We start from the raw sequence: 21,212 nt of genomic DNA on the forward strand, positions 1-21,212 counted from the left end.
GTGGCCTTGGATAATGTTGTGGTGCTTGATGCGAGATTCAGAAAGGAGGAAGTCCGAAGCAACCTGTTCTATAGACCCATTAACCTAATTGGATGCGTCTATAAAATGATTGCTAAGATGCTACCAGAGGGATTAAAGAAGGCGCTTGAACTTGTTATCCCGCAAAACCAAAATACTTACATTCAGGTAAGAAAAATCTTAGATGGAGTCATAGTTGCTAATGGGGTCGTGGAGCACTTTCATCAGAATAACCACAAGGGTCTTCTCTATAAAATCAACATAGAAAAGGCCTATGCCAAAGTGGTGTGATTTCCTAGACTTTGTCGTGAGAAGAATGAGCTTCAATGCTATCCTGGGTGCACAAATTTGTTTCATCAGCTTAGTTCTGTCTCCTGATCATTGGATCCCCACATGGTTTCTTCAAATCATCCCTTGGATTAGACAAGGAGACCCTAGTTTACCTTTCCTCTTCTCTATCCTTGCAGAGACTCTAAGGAAAATGGTCAATAATGTCAAGGCTCCAAACCTGGTAGAAGGTTTCAGATTGGGTAACAATTGTATTGATATTACACATCTTCTGTTTGCAAATGATACACTAAGTTTTTGCAGTGCAGACAATAAAAGAATTAAAATTTTTAAGGAGTCATTTTAGTGTTATGAGGCGGGTTTAGTTTAGCACACCTACTTCAGTAAATCAATGTTGATGGGAATCAATCTTAGAGAAGAGGAACTGAGCAATTTCACTAATATCCTGCGTGCAATGTGGGGAACATCCCAAACACATATGTGGGCCTCCCAATCTGTTGCAGAAGGTCCCACAGGCTTCCGTAGGAGCCCAGAAAAGGATCTCCCTCTGGAAGAAGAACACTCTTTCTTTAAGCAGAAGAATCACACAAATCAAGTTTGTTTCTATTTAATATGCCTCTGTAATTTAAGACCATTTTAAAATGCTATACTGGTGTCATTAGATGTATTGAGCAGCTACAAAAGAATTTCCTTTGGGATGATTCTGATAACATATGAAGATTTCACTTGATCAATTAGAAAGAGGCTTGTAATCCTAAATATGTTGGTGGATTGGGTACTAAAGATTTAAAGGTGATGAACAGAGCTCAGTTGAGAAAATGAGTGTGGAGGTTCAGGGAGGATCGATCTCATTTGTAGCAGTAAGTGATTGCTGGCAAATACCAAATCAGGTTTGCTGAGTAGCACTCCATAGATGAGTATAGACACAAGGGGACAACCAATTGGACAGATATCATAAAAGGATAGTCATTATTTTTTATTGAAATAAAAAAAGGAGAGGTATGCTAGACTGAAGGGAGCCCTTGTAAAAATGAAATGAAAGGACTCCCCATTGACTGCACATCACTCTAAAATGATTTTCAAGTTATGGTCAGATCATTGGTGTGGTCAGTGAGTTTGAAAGGATGAATTATCGGACTTATATATCTAGTGGCTTCTGAGCATGATTGTTTGGTCAAAGAATCTTTCATTATTGACTAGAAAGAGTTAATTACAAAAGTGCAGAAACTTTTTTGACAAGGAGATCACCAGGATGGATGTATTATATCTATCTTAGATTCGATTTTATCAAGCGATCAGAGAACGATCGGAGAATCTGGATCTAGAATATCGATGGAGTTTTCTCGTTCTTTCTACAATCCTCCGATGCCAAGACATCTTTCTCTCCCTCCTATAGTGATTGGAGAAATCCAGCCCTGCCTAGAGCCTGTGGCTTTGCTTGGATGTCTTACCTCAACAAAATCCTTATTGTTGACCACCTTCGGAGAAATGACCTACACTTAACCCAGATCCTGTTGTCAAGACAAAATATATAAATCTTGGATTTTCTATGTTACTACGGTGTGTGATACCTTTCATTAAAAAAATTGCTACAAAGGATAATCTTTGATGTTTGTACCAATACTCTTCAATGGAATCACATGAAAAAACAAAATACAACCCCCTCCCTCTTTCAGAGAGAATGTTTATGTTGAGCCATGAAAATTGTTGAGGCCTCAACCAAAGAAGTATGGTTAGTTTATGGCATTTCCTTTCTCCCTCATTTGTTCGACAGCTTCTTTCAAGGCTTCTTTCCTCTTCTTGCTGGCCAAAATTTTTGCCTGCACACCACTCAAATTTGGGTCAACTTTCTCTTTGGGAGGTGGTGGAGGGCCCCTTTTAGCAGCATTTGCACTCTCATTGCCTCCACAATAGCCTACCATTGCTCCCGTCAACCCATAAACAAAAGCTCTACAAAATGAAGAAAATATAGTTAATGAACTAATTAAATCCTAATAAAAAAGAAAGTCTAGATCCAAATTTTGCTTGATTAACTCGATCATACTCACATAATCATTTACATATATACATAGCTACTGATATCCTTAAGACTATGTTTTGATAGTGGGGGCAAACTCACAGCATTTTACGTTGTTTAATTCTGAATTGTTTTCCTTGGAAGGATATCTAAAGCAAGGCCTATATATCAAATTAGTGAATAAAATGAAAACAAAAGGAGTGCCATTGTTAAAAACAAGGGAGATAACGCTGTGTTTGTGTCAAGCAGGAGATAATAATTACCTTCTATTGATCAATGGATTAAAATCTGTTGTCTCATCTAGAGTTTGACCCAAACCATGATGTTCAACCTTTTTTCTCTCGAACCCAAACCATCGCAATGTGCTCTTCTTCTTCTTCTTGTGGGTTGTTGTTGAGATGGGTGTTGGAAAAGATATTGCAGAACTTAGGGAATGGGCCATAGTAGTATGTAGTGTTGGATCGTTTCATACAAATGCAACTTATCTTTCTATTGATAAGAATCATGAGGGATGAGAGGATAGTGTTTTTGGACAAGAAGTTAGCTGCTTCTTATTGGTTGGTTTTCGATAAGGTATTAAAGTCCTGGCTTTGCCGCTCAGCTGGCTATAAACTGCTTACATGAAAGACACTTTTATGCTCCTTCCTAAAAGAGGCTCATTGGGCCTTACATATACCTCATTTTTAGTGATTTATTGTACATGTGGACCAGGACCATGTCGACATGATCAACAGCCTCGATCTCACATACATGGGACCTGTGTGCGGACCCAAAAATCGCCTTTTATCATTGATTGTAAAAGTGACTTTCTATCTACCTTTTCTCTACTACTGTGCTAGAGGAATTGCACTGAAAATAGATGAAAGTGATGCGTATGTAGAAAGTCACATTTTTTTTTACGATCGTAAGGAAATTTCCGGGTCCCATGTTTAAGATAAAGGGACTACAAAATCAATGGTTAACTTTTCTTAATCTCGAGGCTTGATGATGGATCAAGGGCCTAGGATTATCTGATCAAGCTGTTCTCAATGGCATTTGGCCGGCCTTATGGCTGCTGTTCTGATCAACGAGTCAGATTACATAAATGAGTAAGAAGTGGGACCCATAAGTATGTATAAAGTAGGGCCCATAAGTAAACCATATAAACGAGGAAGAAGTAGGACCCATAAGAGACCATTCAATCTGACCTTTCTTTACTTTTCTTCTCCACAAAGGGTAGCAACCAAACATGTTTTTGGAGTGTAGAAGAGAAAAAAAGGCCTTCAGTGTTATTTTAAGTTGATCTTATGTGGTTTTATATAGTCCAATCATTTTTTTTTCTGTCCCCACGCTAGATAGATCGTGCCCTAAAATGTGGGCCACAGGATGATCCTAATCCATCAATTTGTGTGATTTTTTTTATGTTGTGCAGTCCTATAATTAGGGCAGCAAATTGTAGGGTTAGGATCATCTTATGGTGCCTTTTTTTTGTTTTTTGGCACAACCTATCTACAATGAAGACCAAGACAACCAAATTAAAGGCTTATACACTCATGTGGGCCCTCTTTACTTTTTGGGTTGCAGGAGGGGCAAATGGGATATTAAAGCTACTTTGAAGCCATTAACCAAGAATGAAACAAGACTAGTATAGGCACTACCATGTTTTGATAATTGAACTAACTCACCTTGTCCTTTCTGTTTTAATTGGCTATGGAGAGCCTTTTGGGAATTTTGGTAACCTTTGACGGTTGGTTAAATAATTAAAGACATGGCGAGTTAGTGCAATTATCAAAACATGGTAGTTCCAATATCAACAGCCTACGATTATAGCCATTATTTATGGTGGGTCGCTAGCAAAACGGAAATTCGTTCAGCGAAAAAAGATGAAAATGACCAGCCAGAGAACAAGATGAACAATCTTTTTAAGACGGGTGTCATTTGGATTTTGTCAAGGAAAGCCATCATTCAAGACATTTAATCTAGTGAAGTGATATATCCGCCCCTTTTGATTACTTGGGACACCCAGCAGCAGAGTTTCAATGACTGCAGATGGGCTGATGTACTTCACGCTTGAAGGATTCAATGGGCCTGATTGCCACGTACATTGCTGCTGGGTGTCCCAAATAATCAAAAGGGTCGGACATATCACTTCCCTTAATCTAGCATGATGAAAAAATGACATTTAAGCTGTTGATTTTTTTGGGGAAATGATATCAGCATAACCATGCTTTAATAATTGCACAAACTCAGCTTGTCTTATATTTTTATTGGTTTGTGAGAGCTTTTTGGGAACTGTAACGACCTTTGACAGCTCTTTAAATAATAAATGACAAGAAGGGTTAGGGTAAATATCAAAACACGGTTATGCTGATATTATTTCCCTTGTTTTTATCCCTCTCCTATCAATGGAGATCTCCAATCGTTGTTGGACCTGAACCCACTCGGTCGCCCTTAGATGGGGCATCAAATGAAACCATGGAATTACAGTTTGCATATTTACATCCTAGCATTAGAGAAGAAAATTGGAGATCCTCTGGCTCTAAATTCAAAACTTTGAAAACAAAGAAAACATAAGGGATTTTCTAGAAATCTATTGTATTAGAAAAAAAAATATATATGATAAGAGGCTCCCCACGTTTGAGATGATCTCCCTACCTGGAAAACTAGATTGGGAAATTGAAATAAGAAAATGGTGTATCATAGATTTGAGGGATGGTCGGTAGCCCAAAACAAACAGATGCACTCAAAGAAAATGATGCATTGGATTGGGCTTCTTATTATGATTCTTGATTATTACTTCAGAGGAGAATTTGAGTTAGGCCCTCTTTGTTCTAGATTTTAAGGACCCACTGTGAGTCCAAACTGATCGGTTCTCAAAATCTAAAACAATCAAGGAATGCAATCACTGATTGAATTCTCATACATCTCAGAGGCCTCCACACATCTCTATAACAGTAGAAAGCATTCTGATATCTGCACCTTCAAGATGATGGCCTCTTAAAGAGATTTCATTATCACATCAGAAACAATTTTTTCACAACACATCACATACTAATATTGAAGAAATTATGAAAACTAAGATTATGCCAGCAATCATAACTTCAAAATCAATTAAAGAAAACATAATAAAGGGACAAAATCTACCAGATTCCTACTAAACCAGTCTTTAATAGCCCGAAATCAAAATTGAAAATGTGTCCAATTCGGGTAAGATCATATAGCAATCACAATACTGTGAAAGAAATCAGTTCCAAATACAAGACATACAAACTGAAAAACAGTAAGAAGAGTCCTACAAAAGGATTTTGCTATATGTTTTTGCTTAATGCCTTCTGTAGTTTTACTCATCATCATCATCGCTGTCATTGTTGCCCGCAGTGGAATTCAGAGCATTCAATCGCTCGATAAGCTTAGCCTTTCTCTCCTCGTAAGTTAGTTTCTTCAAGTTAAACCTGCCACAAACACAACAGCAAAGTCAACCAAGTATGTATAGTTGATTTTTTCTAATTTAATTTTGCAACAGGTGATGCTTGAGATTAAAGAGGAAAAAATAATAGAATTTTTGAAGTAGATCATGGAATGGGGGATTTAGTTTAAAACTTTAAATCTGAAATTTTAAAGTAGATCATGGAATGGAAGACTTATTTTTAAACTTCAAATCTGAAATCTCTTGCTTGATGACAATGTCTTCTTCAGGATAAGTAGGTTGATCACAACTAAGTATAAAATTATCTTAGATGATGTTAATTCATATGGTGTCATCTGGCTCTATATGGTCCAAAGATCTACGGCATTGAAAGACCCTTCCCCTTGACCGGCGTTAACGAATTTCTGAGATTACCGGGAAAGAGCCAAAGGTAATCATAGAGAGGGTGACTTGCTTTTGAGCTAATGGATCCCAATCTTCTCGAGATGATTGGATAGAATCCTCCTATTTTATAATAGCGAACATGGACATTTACTAAAAAAAGTAATATGTACAGCCATACCGATATAAGTTAAAACAAAATCCTAGTATAAAAATTGCAAGAAGTCAGATAAGGAGTCCCGCTATTGGCACCATAATTTCCAATCTGTACTTTTGACAGTGACCCCTTCTTTTATATAATAATTTTTCAAGAAAAAGACATCGAATGGGTGTAAGGAGAACAATCAACGTGGACAATAGCAACTCACTTCTAAATAGCATGCCAAACAGCCAAAAAATATATTATCTATATGCAAGGGAAATGATATCAGCACAACCATGTTTTAATAATTGCACAAACCTAGCTTGTCTTTTCTTTTTAACTGACTTATGAGAGCTTTTTTGGGAACTGTGATGACATTTGACAGCTTTTTGAATAATAAAAGACAAGATGGGTTGGTGCAAATATAAAAACATGCTTGTGCTGATAACCATCAATCGGATCATTTTCGTTGGGACTCCAACAAACAAGTGGTCAATCTTTACCCATAGCAAAGAGAAAAAAACAGTATCTACCTATGATTTGTAGACACGGACACGAGTGTCGCGTGCCGACACTGACACGGAGTGTCGGACACAGCAAACCCCCAAAATTTAGAAACGGGGACACGGCTAAAATAGAAAGTATATATAATCATAATTTGTCGATACGGATTCTTGTGTCAAGTTTCGACAAGGATACGAGTTGTATGACATGGCAACATCTAAAAGTCTAGAAATGGTGACACATGGATACACATAAAATATTGATTATTACACAAATACGTGTCCACATGCCCACATTAACTCTAACACTCCTAGCAATACATTTGTCAACACAGGTGGACATGCGCGTCGTGTCGGACACGGCAGGACACGTGTGTCGACAATAAATTCAAAGTGGCGGCTAAATCATAGGTATCTATTCTCAATGGGGTAAGGACAGATATATCAAAGTATTGGAGTTACCTCTTATGCTGCTTGGGAGGCTGTTTTTGAGCTTTCACAGCAGTGGGGTCAGAACGTATGGCATCATGCACCTTCTTGTATAGCTCTTCCATACCATCAGCCTCAACTCCTCTCTTGACATACTCACTGAAGTGCGACTGGTATTTCTCGGGTTCATCCTCCATCAACATCTGTAATACTTTTATTGTCAGTCAAAATCACCCCTAATTTATAATCATGATGTAATACTTTCCCCACATTTTTTGTTATGACATAGGGTATCCCCACCCCATTTTTAGGGCGGGAGTAATCCCTCTGGATGCACCCCATTTTTTCCCCACAATTTGATAATGCAAAAAAGAACGGATCAAGGTTTCGGTCTGACCCGCATGTAAGAAGCAACATGGTCACCAAAGATGTACTTGCGGTGGACCTCCGCATCAAGTTGCTTATCGTCCTTTTTGAACCCAGCAAACCTCTTCTCACTGTGTGGAATGTCGAGTCCACCATCTAATGCTCCCTAAAAGTGGTCCAAAAATAGCAGCTCATTGGCCAGAAAATCGTGTAACTAACTGCAAAGCATGGCAAGCTTTAAACCAACAAAAATGAAGCTTTAAAAGATCAAATGATAAGGCAATACCATGAATATCTATGTCACAAATATCTCCGATATTTTCAAAATATCACGTTTTTATCGCAACATTTTGATAAAATGACAAAATCCCGAAATAATCCCAAGATTTTAAAAATATAGCGATATTTTCATTTTTATCATAACATATCGCAATAATATCACGATATTTTTATTTTAAATTTTTTCTTAAATTTTATATATTTATATATTTTTTAAGAGAAAAGTGTTCCTGAGCTCTAGCTCAGATAAGCTTATAGCTAGAGCTCAAAAACACATGTAGCCCCACATTTTTGGGGTGATCCAAAGCATTCATTTGGAAGGCCCTTCCATGGATAGGGTGTGTACCAAAAATCAGCCCTATAGGATCATCCTAACCCTGCCATTTGTGGAGGGAAAAAATGGGCAGAAACATGGACACACAGTGTCTGTCCATTTTCCCCTCCACCTTTGATTGGGTTAGGGTGATCCTATCGATCTGATTTTTGGTACACACCCTATCCATGGAAGGGCCTTCCAAATGAATGCTTTGGATGCCCCAAAAAATGTGGGGCCACATGTGTTTTTGAGCTAGAGCTCAGATAAGCTCTAGCTCAGGAACATTTTCCTCATTTTTTAAATAATTTTATTTTTATCATTTTCATGATATAAACCTGAAAATATATATATATATATATATATATATATATAACACCAGAGATTTTCCCTCGCTTAGAAATTCCCGAGAATGATATTTGTGACAAAGTTGAATATTCAAGGCAGGGGTTCATTAACCGTAAATCGAGTAACTGCAAACGCTTGGCATACTTTAAACTAACAAAAACAAAAACAACCAAGTTTTTAACAATCAAATCATATGGAAATACTTTGAATATCCAAGACAAGGGTAAATAGCAATCACTCACTCACATCCAATGAACAAAGAAGTAATAAACTTTGGGAAAATTAACAAGATGGTATGATATCACCAACCTAACCCAAAAATTAATATCAATAGATGTAGCGTGAGAAAAAAGAATTAAATGAAAATGTAATAGACAGGTCATGTATCATGGATACATGGGAAGCATAAAGAAAGCAGTAGAAATAAAGAGCTATGAAGCAAGCTTTAAATTTATCATGAAATATTTTCAAAATAAAGAAAGGAACAGGTCATTGGGATACAAAATCCAAAAATAAATTGTACATGAAGAAGATTCCAATGCAAACCATTTAATCATCAAGGCAGTTCCTATTTTTTACGCAAACACTTGAAAATGGGTAAGAATTCAACTTATTGTCATTTGTAAGATTGACAAATCCTAGTAAATTAAGAGTAAAGAGATAAAAAGAAAGTTCCCTTTACGTAGTATACAAATTGGAAAACTTCACACAGTTAAAAAAAATTGTGCAAATTAAAAAGCCCTAATGAACAGTGTTGAACAAACAGATAACAACAAACATGCTCAAACAGAATCAATCACATAGGTGATGGAAAATAGTAGTCCTTGTGGAAACAAGTGGTAAGCAAATAATAGGAAAAGAACACTGCATTTAAAAGAGAAAATTGGGAAACTTCAAACTGTTAAAAAATTATGCAAATTAAAAAGCCCTAATGATCAATGTTGAACAATCAGATAATAATAAACATGCTCGAACAGGATCAACCACATGGGTAATAGAAATGTGAAGTCCTTGTGAAAACAAAGGGCGAGGAAATAATATGACAAGAACACTGAATTAAAAAGAGCAAAACAAATTCCAAAAAGGAATAAGATGATAACAATACCTTAAGAGCACCGAAGACACGGTTTCCAGTTGTAGTTCTAATAAGACCAACATCAAGAAGAGCACGGAATGGCCTCCTGCTCTCCGTAGGCTCAACAGAGTAATCATCACCAGTTGCCTGGCAATAGTATTATCATATCAATGTTACGTTTTCTTAAGGTTATAAAAATATAGCATAAATCTAGAACTGAAAGTAACAAATGAATGTACCTCTATGTTGCCCTGATATTCTTCATCCATCTCAAGTGTTTTCAATACACGGCGGGCTAAGAGAAGCCCAGTGCAATAAGCTAATGTTGATGAAACACATGGTTAGAATATCTTGATTCCAAAAAAAAAAAAAAACATACTATGGGCTGATGGTTTGGTACCTGCAGCATAATTGGTCAGACCGACTTCCAGCCCATAACGAGGCAGCTCATGGGCATAAGCGGCTGCGAGCACCATGTCACCAGCAATGGTTGCAGAAATTATTTGTGCAATGATATCCTTGTTTGTCTAATTATAATGTCATTAATGCTGAAAACATTAAAATTAATAGGAGGGAAAATAAATAACAAAGTGTGATAAGAGTAATTGTTGGATACAAAACGGACAACAAATCGATACTTAGGAGTATTGAATTTGTTCTTGTCTTGATTAATGAGCCGAATCCTAGCCCGGTAGTCAGTCTTTCCCTCTGTATAGAGAATACGAAATGAGGCATCAAAACAATGAACTGGTAAAACCTAGGAACTCTGAATAGGAGGAACAACATAATTATAATACCTCTCCTCCTTTTAAATTTGACTTGAAACCGCTTGAAGTAAGCGTTTGACTTGTGGGCTTTAACGAAGACCTGAAATGCAGAAAAGAAGTGTTGAATTTAAATCTTAAGTATACCAACAATAAATGCAAGATGAGATTTTCCATGACGCGAACTCTAATATAACTATAGAAGTGGTATTTATACCACTGCAAGTGTAAACACAAGAAAGGTTTTTCATCAGAATTGAAATATAACACACAAAATTCCCACAAAAAGGACAAGAAAAAAAGTTTGAAGATTCGTGAAACCCCAAGAGGTGCAGAAGTCCATAATCAAACAACACGATCGCACAGAAAAGCTTCAAGGGGAACAACGGCAAAAATAAACTAATAAGAAAAATATACATGAACTAATAAACCAGAGAAAGAGGAGCAAAAAAATAAGCCTTTAGCTTTGTATCATCCTCTAAAGACATAAAAAAGGATTCAAAATTTTATGAACAACCAAAAAGCTGGATGGAATCCTTAAAAACTGTGAAATATCACATGTAACATTGTTTCATTCAATATAGCTACAGAGGGATAGTAAAAGGGCGGCCAGTGCACAAGGTTCCAGCCATTGCAGGGTCTGGGGAGGGCTAAATGTACGCAGCCTTACCCCTGCTTTGCAGAGAGGCTGTTTCCGTGACTCGAACCCGTGACCACCAGGTCACAATGGAGCAACCTTACAGCTACAGAGGGATAGTAACATTAAAAAAAATTAAAGATTAAAATTAAAAAAAAAAAAAAACTGCCAAAAAAGTAGGCATACAAACAAAATATATCCTGGAAAAAAATGTGAATACAAAAAGACAGTGAAAATAGCATTGAAACCCTAAGACAAATGCATGTGATATCATGCCTTGGAATATAAGATTTCACCATTTACTCCCTTACTCCATGTGTAAATTTTTGGCAAAATCAATATTCAAATTGCGGTATAAGGAACTCACCAACACAAAGCAGGGCACTTCGGGAGCATATGATTGCCCCAGTAAGTTTTTATTATTATCAACTCAGGTGGCCAAACAAGTAATTGATTGACTTGGTACGGCCAAACTAACAACAGATATTTTGATGGAAAATAGATCCAAAAACCTAGGAAGAACCCCAGCCTCTAATGGAAATAAATCCATACAAAAAAAGCTTCATCTCGAGACCTTCAGAAAAACTACAAAGCATGGAAGCTATAGGAAGAAAAGGACACCAGTAAAAACCCTCAAAATCAATCACATAAATTTTGAAACCTTGTAAACCCCTCAAAACTCTTTTCAAACCTTACATAACATTATGAAGTTTCTCAAGCCCGAGAATTTAACAAAATAGCACACATGTTGTGTTGCATGGATTCCTTGTGGTACTGTGCTGAATCCTGCGTCGACACGGATTCGAGTTTAACAAGGCGGAATACGTCCTGTAGACGTGTCTTCACTCATCCATGTTTGGGGATTTATCATTTCAATGGCATCTTAGTATCTTACAAAACACAAAAGGGTTGTGTAAATATTCAACCCATAGTAGGGAATTGGTAGTTTTGTAAAGATCTTTTTTATTTGTATGCTAGGATATATCATTCAAACAAACAAAAATTGCATGCTAGGACACAGTCATTATATTTTTTTAACCCTACGGCATAAATGACCTTTTTTACTCATGAGATAAATAGGAAATGAATACAAGCCATGGGCATTCTTGGATTTTAGTTAAATGGAGGGCTGGATAGGTATTTCTAAGTTATCAAGTGCATTTAGGAGAGCATCATGGTCATTATCATTATTGTGGGTGGGAGTTCGGTTAGCTTATCCCACACCTCACTCCAAGCACACATGGCCCCCTCTCATGGACACACTTGTCACACAAAGCACACACATGTCACCCCAAGCACACACGTGACTGGAAGTACACACGTGCCTCTCCATGCAAACACTAGTCTCTCTACTTCTCTAATTGAAGTTTTAGAGGAAAAAAAGGAAGAAAATCATCCAAGAAAAATCTGGAAATTTCTCTATCTATCAGCCCTCTGCCCATCCTGGAACCTCCTCTTTGGCCCTTAACTATTTAGCTTTGGAAAAGTCCTATCCACCTTAGAGAATGATTTGACTCTAACTTAGTTTGAATAAGGAAGAGAAGGCTAGTTGGCGTTGATCCAAAGCTTAGAAAATTTTGTCATATCGAATTTGGGTCCTTCATCTTGCAAATGAGACCTTAGCAATAGCAAAGGTGTAGCAGTAAGGTGACCAGCTGAATTTGGGACCTTCGTCATTCTCTTCTTCCTTGTTATTTCTTCATCCATTCCTCAGTGGCATCCTCTGTTTGTCTCTAATTCTAGTTTTTAACCACCCCAACCTTGGAAAAAAAAATATAACATTACTTGCATTATAATTTTCGGTGCGGATCTTGGTGGTGGTAGCAAATATTCAAATGAGATTATGAAAACTTTGAAGGCCGAAGAGGGTAAAGGTTCCATGTGAACGGCACTTGCACATGGGTTAGTCGATCCTAAGAGAAGGGAAGCCCGTCAGATAGCGTGCATCACGCGAGCTTCGAAAGGGAATCGGGTTTTAATTCCTGAACCGAGATGTGGCGGCTAACGGTAACGTTAGGGAGTATGGAGAAGTTGGCAGGGGCCTCGGGAAGAGTTATCTTTTCTATTTAACAGCTTGCTCACCCTCTTATTAGTAGTTCTATTTACTTTCTCATTTGCTTTATAATTTTATAGGTTGATCGAATAATTTACTTACGATTGTTCCTGCTCAAACATGCCATGATATTAATTTTTTATTATTTTTAAGGGAAATTATAGATTTGCCCCTTTTTTAACTTGGGAGTTGGGACAGCCACATCTAGTATAAAATAGTAGTAAAAACTGCACGTGAGGGGGCTGTCCCAAGTAAAAAATGGATCTCAGAACCGAGATGAAAGAGGAGAAGAACATTAGTTGAAAAGAATTGAAGTTGATTCATAGAAGATTTAGAACCCTCGAGTTTTTTTCTGGACTATAGATTGAATTTGAAAATGAACTGAGAAAACCCATAGAACCAAAGAACCACATAAGAAATCCCTCAAACTATAGACCACATTATTCCCTATAACGGGTCTATTGTACAAAATGTTATATTTAAATAAGACTAGAATACCTCGCCATCTTATTTTTGTGTACAAGAAGATCTTTCTCTGAGCAAAACTAGTAGTAATCTGGTCATGTGCAAAGTGGTTTACCTTTTCAGCCAAGCCACCAAAATTTTCCCATCAATGAAAATTTCTAGCCCGCAAATGAAAGCTAAACCCTATCTTCTGATCTATTAAACCCAATAATCTTCAAAAGGTATTACAAAACAGTCGATAAAAAGGAATATTGAATACAAATCCCTGTAAGACCAACTATATGGCCAAGGAACCTGAGAGACTGAACAGGTCTTCCAGAACAAAACAAACAGTTCATAAATCTTACATAATGCACAACATAAAACAGATCCAGATCTCTAAAATGCAGCACAAAAAGGGGCAATCTGTGTTGAGTAAAATGCGGTAGGGGATGGAGAATGTTTGGTGAGAAATGATGAGAAAAAATGGTTTCAAGGTGTGTTACTCTAGTCGCTTTCCTTAAGACAATATTCCCCCTGCCAATTGAAGAATTGAGATGCACAGGGTTTCCACGAATTTGCATCCAAGTTACAATCAAGACCAATAGAATTTCTATTGACGTTATGCACAAACAGAAACATATCCAAAACACCATTGAATTTGACAAGTCTAGGAAGACACTTGTTTCTGTATCTACAGAATAACAAATAACTAACCACAGAGGAAAACGAAAATAAAAGAGAAAGAGGGTTTAGAAAGGCTTTAGAGAGTGTAGAAGGCTTTGGAAATGCTACAGTAATCACCACACTAATTTCATATTGTGCAGCAAATGGTGGATTTATGGTCTTTTTTGGTAGGTAAACTGGGTTTGAACCTCCAAATTCAAGGTTAGAAGAACAAAACCTTAAACAGTCAAGCTAGAGGCTCAACTCCAATTTATGGTCTTTTAATAGACCTTCTAGGGGGGTACTGTTGGAAATTTTCAAAATAAAGTGTTTTTGAAAATAGTTTAAAAAAATGTTATTTTAAATATGGATGTTTTTCAAAGTGGTGTAGAAAGGCTAGCAGGAAGACTAAAAGTCTAGTCCCACATGAAAAAGTGAAAAGAGTGGAGAGGAGCCACTAAGTATCCCTCCACTCAAGACAATTGCTTTTAAAGCACCTGTCTTTTGCAATGGTTGGTCATAGGACAGTGCTTTCACACGCACGCACACGGGGCAAGGGTAGTGGGTTATAGGGCGCTAGAGGCACATAGTGGGGCTTTTTAGCATAATTTGTACTTCGCACGTACACAACATCGGGAGGTGAGATTAGACACCTTAATTTTTGTTGAATAGATCTGGATCATTGACCTTAATACATGTTGATCTTGATCGGTTGGCGAGATCATACAAAATTGTATGGAAATCTGATGATATCGATTTGGACCACAGGATCGCACACAAATGCATACCAACGTTCGAACTCAATGCGGGCAGAAATTTGACCGTTAGATCATGCTCAATCATGATTCTACGGTCCAGACCAACTCCATATCGTGACTATTGGCTAGTGTAAACCTCGATCCACCCCATAATGGTTATTTGGCCATTGGATCACGACTAATCACCAACCTATGGTCTAGATTGCTCCATATTGAGTTTTGATTGTTGGTACACGTCTGATTACAATCTTGCGCTCCAAATTGCATTTGGTTGAGACGTTGAGTTCCGACCATTGGTGAATGTCTTATTACAATCTTGCACTCCAAATCGCCCCTGGTTGAGTTCCAACTGTTGGTACACATATGATTATAATCTTGACCCCAAATCGCACATGGTTGAGTTCCGAGAGTTGGTATGCGTCTAGTCAAAATCATGCGGTCTATATTTCACTCGAACAAGTTAGATAGTTGATCTGCATCTCAGCGCAGTCTTATGGTCCAGATCGCACCCGCTTATGATCGATCCGATCCGATCATCATACGATCTCGTTTGATCACACCAACCGATCAAGACAACACAAATCATGATCAACAATCAAGATCTAACTAGGAAAAATTTTAAGGTGTTTAATCTCACCTCACGATAATGTGTACTTGTGAAGTGCAAGGTGCGTCAAAAAGAGTCATTATACACCTCTTGCACCCTACAGCTTATGAACCTGTGTGCAAATGGTACTTCCTACCATTCAAAGGCCTACCATCGCAAAAGACATATGCTTTAAAAGCAAATGTCTAAAGTGGAGGAATACTTAGTAACCCCTCTCCACTCTTCTCACTTTTCCATGTGGGATTAAACTTTTAGTCTACCCACAAGCCTTTCTACACCACTTTGAAAAACATTCATCTTTAAAATAACTTTTTATTTTAATAATTATTTTCAAAAACACTTTATTTTGAAAATTTTCAACAATCCCCTTCCATTTATAAAATCTAAGAAAATATATACTTGATCAGACTTTGAATTCTTATGCATAAACGAAGGAGTCTCAAGATTTGAATTTTCACTTAGTGAAAATATATCAAAATTAACTAGAAAGGCATAGAATACATATCTTTGAACTAGCAAATCTATATGGCCAAAAGTGCACCTATAACTAAAGAACTCGAACACTAACATGTTATAAGCTTATTAAGAGCTTATAAGCTCAGTCTCCTCCTGTAAGCATTACAGGTACCATGAACTTTCCATTGTGATGGTTAGATTGAATCTTTTATAATACATGCAATCACTATGTATGATGTACATTATCTCCTTGAACTCAGGAATTGATGACTCTTCAAGCATTGAGTTTATGTTTCATCATCAGTGATAATCTTTTATTGGCTTTAGTCTCATCCCTATTGATGTTTTATAAATCAAATCTTTTGCAAGACATTTCGTCAGTGGATCAGCCAAATTTTGGTTTGACCTCATGAAATTAATAGTTACAACACTATTAGTGAGTAACTGCCTAACATAACTATGCCTAAGTCATGTATGTCTAGACTTACATACATAGACATGATTAAATGCCCGGCATAGCTTTAGGCTAAAATGGAATTTCTAAGACTAAATTCCTTAGCCACTCTGCCTCTTTACAATAAAAAGCTAATGCAACAAATTCTACTACTATGGTAGAACTAGTTATGCATGTATGCTTTTTAGAAGTAGATGAGACAGCTCCTCCACCGAGAGTAAATGTATATCCACAAAAAATCACTGTCAATTATCCAAGTGGCATTTGTGTATCCTTCAATCACTATAGGATACCGATGAGGACATGGCCTTAGCAGAACAACTTGAGATTGAAGACGGTAAAGGCTTGCAATATCATATAGAAGCCGAAATAACCTCTAGCTCAATGGTCAACGCTTCGTTCTTCAACATAGAGGTGTGCTCTAATTTTTCAAGGACTTTTGATTCTCAGCAAGAGGAGTCTTGGAAAAGTTTCTAGTTGAAGAGTGTTCCTATACGGAAAGTAGCAATGTTCTTTAGTACGTAACCTGCTAATTTTACTTGATTTGTCTTTTAAATCTTGTCGTAGTGCAAGATCCATTTCATTAAAACTTTGTAATCGTTATTCTCCCTCATTGGTTTCGGTTTCCATTCGAAATTCTAATAGCAATTAAAATTCAGATCTGCTGGAATTTTTCCTGAAAATCTGCCACTCCTTTCAGAGAAAATTCAAAGTTCGTTTTTTATAAAAAAAAAAAAAATTATCTACGATTCAGATCATGTAAGATAGTGAGTTTTTATTGTCGAATTGTTGAAACTGAGGTCATAATTCCTCATTCACAGCAGACAAGATCTGACTGTCAATTGCAATTCAGATCTGTCGGCCATTTTTTTCTCCTTGTTGCTTATATCAGCCGCATTCAAACTTGAGTATTTCAAATGTTGTTCAATCTATTGCTGTAAAAACCTGTTAATCTTCAGATCTGTACGTGTGAAATCTAAACAAAGCCTCGACCCCTGACTAGACACCAAGGAAGCAAACTTGGACGAAAAATAGAAAAATTAAAACAATCGAAGGAAGAAATTCATTTACTAGTCCAGTGGATTCAAAAACCTCAATCCAAACCATTATTGACAGTGTTAGTGTTGAGTGCACAAAAACACATTGAATAACCTGAACAGTAAAAAGAACTAGCGAATTACATAGATAGCCGACTAACAAGTAATATAAAAAGCAATAAAACATATAAAAAGAGAGGAGCACTTGAGTGGCTTTGGAGGCCGGATAAATCACCAAACATATTGCCTATGCTATCTCTTCTAATGAGAGCTACTAAGACGGTCAAAAGAGACCCCAAAAATCGGATAAAGTATAATTGTCTGCCATAGATATGCAAATCCATTAAAGACAATTCTCATTTAACTGTTAATATCAAGGCAAGGAACAGACATAAACGCCTAAATTTGCAATAAAATATTGCACAATATTATCACAGACCTTGGAAACCATGTCAACCAGAGTTAGACCCTTAGAGATGATCAGAAAGAGGCCCCAAAACCTTGAAATAAATTTGCAAGTTTCTATGTGGAACTAAAGAAGCCATTAAATTAACAAATAAATCATAGATGTATCGATAAAAAATGGGAAAAAAAAAATGCATCCAAATTCGGGCAACCTGTATTAACACTACATTCTGGCAAACCCATATTAACCCTACATTCTGACAATCCATATCAACCCTACATAGCTACCACATTAAATTAAACCCCAATAAACAGGCAAACCCTGTAAGACCTTCAAATATCCATTTACTACTTTCCAGTGCCAATCAACATACAATTGATATATTTTGTGAGAAAAAAACAGATATTAGAATCAAAATAGCCCTTAAAAAGCTTTAAATAAGTTGAAATGAGAGTCTATAGATATCTGAAAGACACTGAACTGGGCAATTCATAAGAACCTAGTTATCACAAAGAGAGAGAGAAGAAAAAAACAACAAACTCAAAGGCAATAAAACTGTATACAGTAGCTATGGCCATCTTGGAGAACATTAAATCGGCCATATAAAACCCTAAAAACATCAAAATAGACAGATCTAAACAACCCAAAAATAAATAAAAAATTGCGAGTCCCAAAGAAGCACCTCATGTTGCTATGAATATCATCTTAATGACTACGAAACATATAAAAAGACTAGAAATCCAATACCCACAGAAAGAGCTAAGACCATATAAATCATCGAAGAGGTAGAATCAAAACATGAAAGAGACCGAAAGTAGAAATGAAGATTTTTTCTCACCATTATGTTTGATCTGCTCTACTTCGTTTCTTCGGCCTTCGAGAGGAGAAACGAAGAGATTCTTTAAACCCAACCCTATTTGTGAAAGAAATCAACGGTCAGGATTGGGAAAGTTAATCCCGTCACAGCCATTATAAAATGAAAGACCCAAAATATCCTTCATTTGATTCCAGTGTCATGGTAAAGTGCGGTCGTGACTTTGGATTGCCGGAATCGGGAATCGGTTAACGATTCCAATTCTTGTGTTTGTGCACCAGTGAGATGAGAGGGCTATAATCATCTTCTCAAAAAGTTTTTTTTTGTAACATAACTTATCCATGATGGAGATCACTAAATGAATGGTTTCGATCAACAAAATAAGTGGGCCTTCTCATATCACCCATTTCATAGCAATCATTTTTTTTTGGTAGGTAAGTTGAGATTGAGCCTCCAACCTCCAAGTCTTGACCGTTGAGCTAGAGGCTCAATCCCTTCCTACCAATCTTTAAAGACCATTTGAGTTGTTTTTTGTCTGAACAACTTTAAATTATTATTTTTTTCCTTTAACTTTGCAAAACACCTAACATTAGATATTACAATGACCATACTTTCATAAGGATCTATCAAAAATAAATGACCATCCTTTAACATGGATTTTTATTAAGACTAGAAACATGTTTCTTATAATAAAAATATTCGAAACAATCCATGCATGTTGAGTCTCTCTCTCATATATATATATATATATATATATATATATATATATATATATATATGAGGAAAGTGAAGCTACACCGCCGGTGTTGCTAACTTAGCTACACCGCCGGCTTAAAATACAATGAGCCCACATTGTTTTGGTGATCCAAAGAATTCATTTGATTGGCCCTCACATAGATAGGGTGTCCACCAAAAATCAGCTCCATAGGATCATCCCAACCCTACGATTTGTGGAGGCAAAAATGAATGTGTAAAAACCTTCACAAATCTGTCCATTTTTGCCTCCACAGTTTGAAGGGTTGGGATGATCCATGGAGCTGATTTTTGGTGGACACCCCATCTATGTGAGGGCCAATCAAATGAATGGTTTGGATCACCAAAACAATGTGGGCCCATTGTATTTTAAGCCGGCGGTGTAGCTTCACTTTCCTCTATATATATATTAAAGTTAAGTGAAGCTATACATACGTGTAGCTAACTTAGCTACACCGACGGCTTAAAATACAGTGGGCCCACATTGTTTGGGTGATCCAAACCATTCATTTGATAGGCCTTCACATTGATAGGGTGTGCCCAAAAAGTCAGCTCCATTGGATGATCCCAACCCTTCAAACTATGGAGGCAAAAATGGACAGATCGTAGGGTTGGGATGATCCTATGGAGCTGAGTTTTTAGGCACACCCTATCTATGTGAGGGTCCATCTCATGAATAGTTTGCATCACCGAAACAATGTGGGGCCCACTGTATTTTAAGGCGTCGGTGTAGCTACACTTTTCTCATATATATATATATATATATATATATATATATGTGTGTGTGTGTGAAGGGATTGCCAAAGATAGGCTTTAAGATCAAATTAATAATACCTTTTTTTTTTTTAATTAACAAGATAAGAATCCTTGTTGTGATTGTTTTATTCCTAGTTCTTACAAAATTACAGGCTAAATTGTGCATTTATACATTAGAGGTACTAAATCCACAATAGAGTCTATCTATCCTCCATACACCTTGAATATTATTAGACCCATTAGTCTCTGTGCCCTTAAATGTTGACACGTACTGCAACATATATTAAGCCTCCACTGCCATCTGAACAAGATTCATCTTTTTTCTAGGGCATATTATGAAAAGGGAAAAAAGACTCAATAAATGTGTCAAACAACTGAAATTGTCCGTAGGTGGTGATTTAATTTCGGTTCCCTACTGTAAGGCATTGTATAGGCCGAAAGATTTTTTTTTTTTTGCCTTCAAATGCAAATTCTCAACTCAACTCAACAAAGCCTTTGTCCCAAACAAGTTGGGGTCGGCTAAATGAATCCTTTCGAAATTTCATGAAGAATGTGAAATGAATCTATCCGGCTCTCATCCTAGCTCTAGTTGGGTTCTTCTACGTAGATCATTTTCTTCCATTCTATCCTATCCATGGTCATGTTCTCTATTATGCTCCTAGCTATCTATTCTTTTCTCACTGTTTCTACGCAAGTTGTTTTCGGTCTGCCCCTACCTCTTTTTACTCCAATTTGGCACGAGTTGCCTCTTCTCACCGGAGCATCCAAAGGCCTACGTTGGATATATCCAAACCATCTTAAGCGGTGCTCTCTCATCTTTTCCTCAATTGGTGCCACGCCCACCTTTTTACGAATGTCTTAATTTTTAATTCTATCTAAACCTTGTGTGGCCGCACATCCATTTAGGCATTCATATCTCCACTACACTCATCTTATACACATGCTGCTTCTTGGTAGCCCAACATTCTGAGTCGTACAGCATAGCTGGCCTCACAGCTGTCCTATAAAACTTTCGCTTAAACTCGGTAGGATTTTACGGTCG

General features: G+C 37.0%; 1 protein-coding gene across 1 annotated transcript; it reads right to left on the reverse strand.

Moving 5' to 3' along the window:
• Positions 1-5,450: 5,450 nt before the first annotated feature.
• Positions 5,451-18,828, reverse strand: LOC143892326 (large ribosomal subunit protein uL18-like). The gene is made up of 9 exons (XM_077396853.1): positions 18,686-18,828; positions 10,363-10,432; positions 10,182-10,273; positions 9,966-10,092; positions 9,805-9,884; positions 9,596-9,712; positions 7,582-7,716; positions 7,218-7,387; positions 5,451-5,754 (listed from the first exon to the last, which is right to left on the reverse strand). The coding sequence occupies exons 1-9, from the start codon at positions 18,686-18,688 to the stop codon at positions 5,643-5,645; spliced, it is 906 nt and encodes a 301-aa protein (XP_077252968.1). The 5' UTR covers positions 18,689-18,828; the 3' UTR covers positions 5,451-5,642.
• Between the last annotated feature and the right edge of the window lie 2,384 nt (positions 18,829-21,212).

This window comes from Tasmannia lanceolata, unplaced genomic scaffold (assembly GCF_043159265.1).
Source record: "Tasmannia lanceolata isolate RefF3 unplaced genomic scaffold, GAP_Taslan_0.1 ptg000015l, whole genome shotgun sequence".
NCBI classification, from domain to species: Eukaryota; Viridiplantae; Streptophyta; class Magnoliopsida; order Canellales; family Winteraceae; genus Tasmannia; species Tasmannia lanceolata.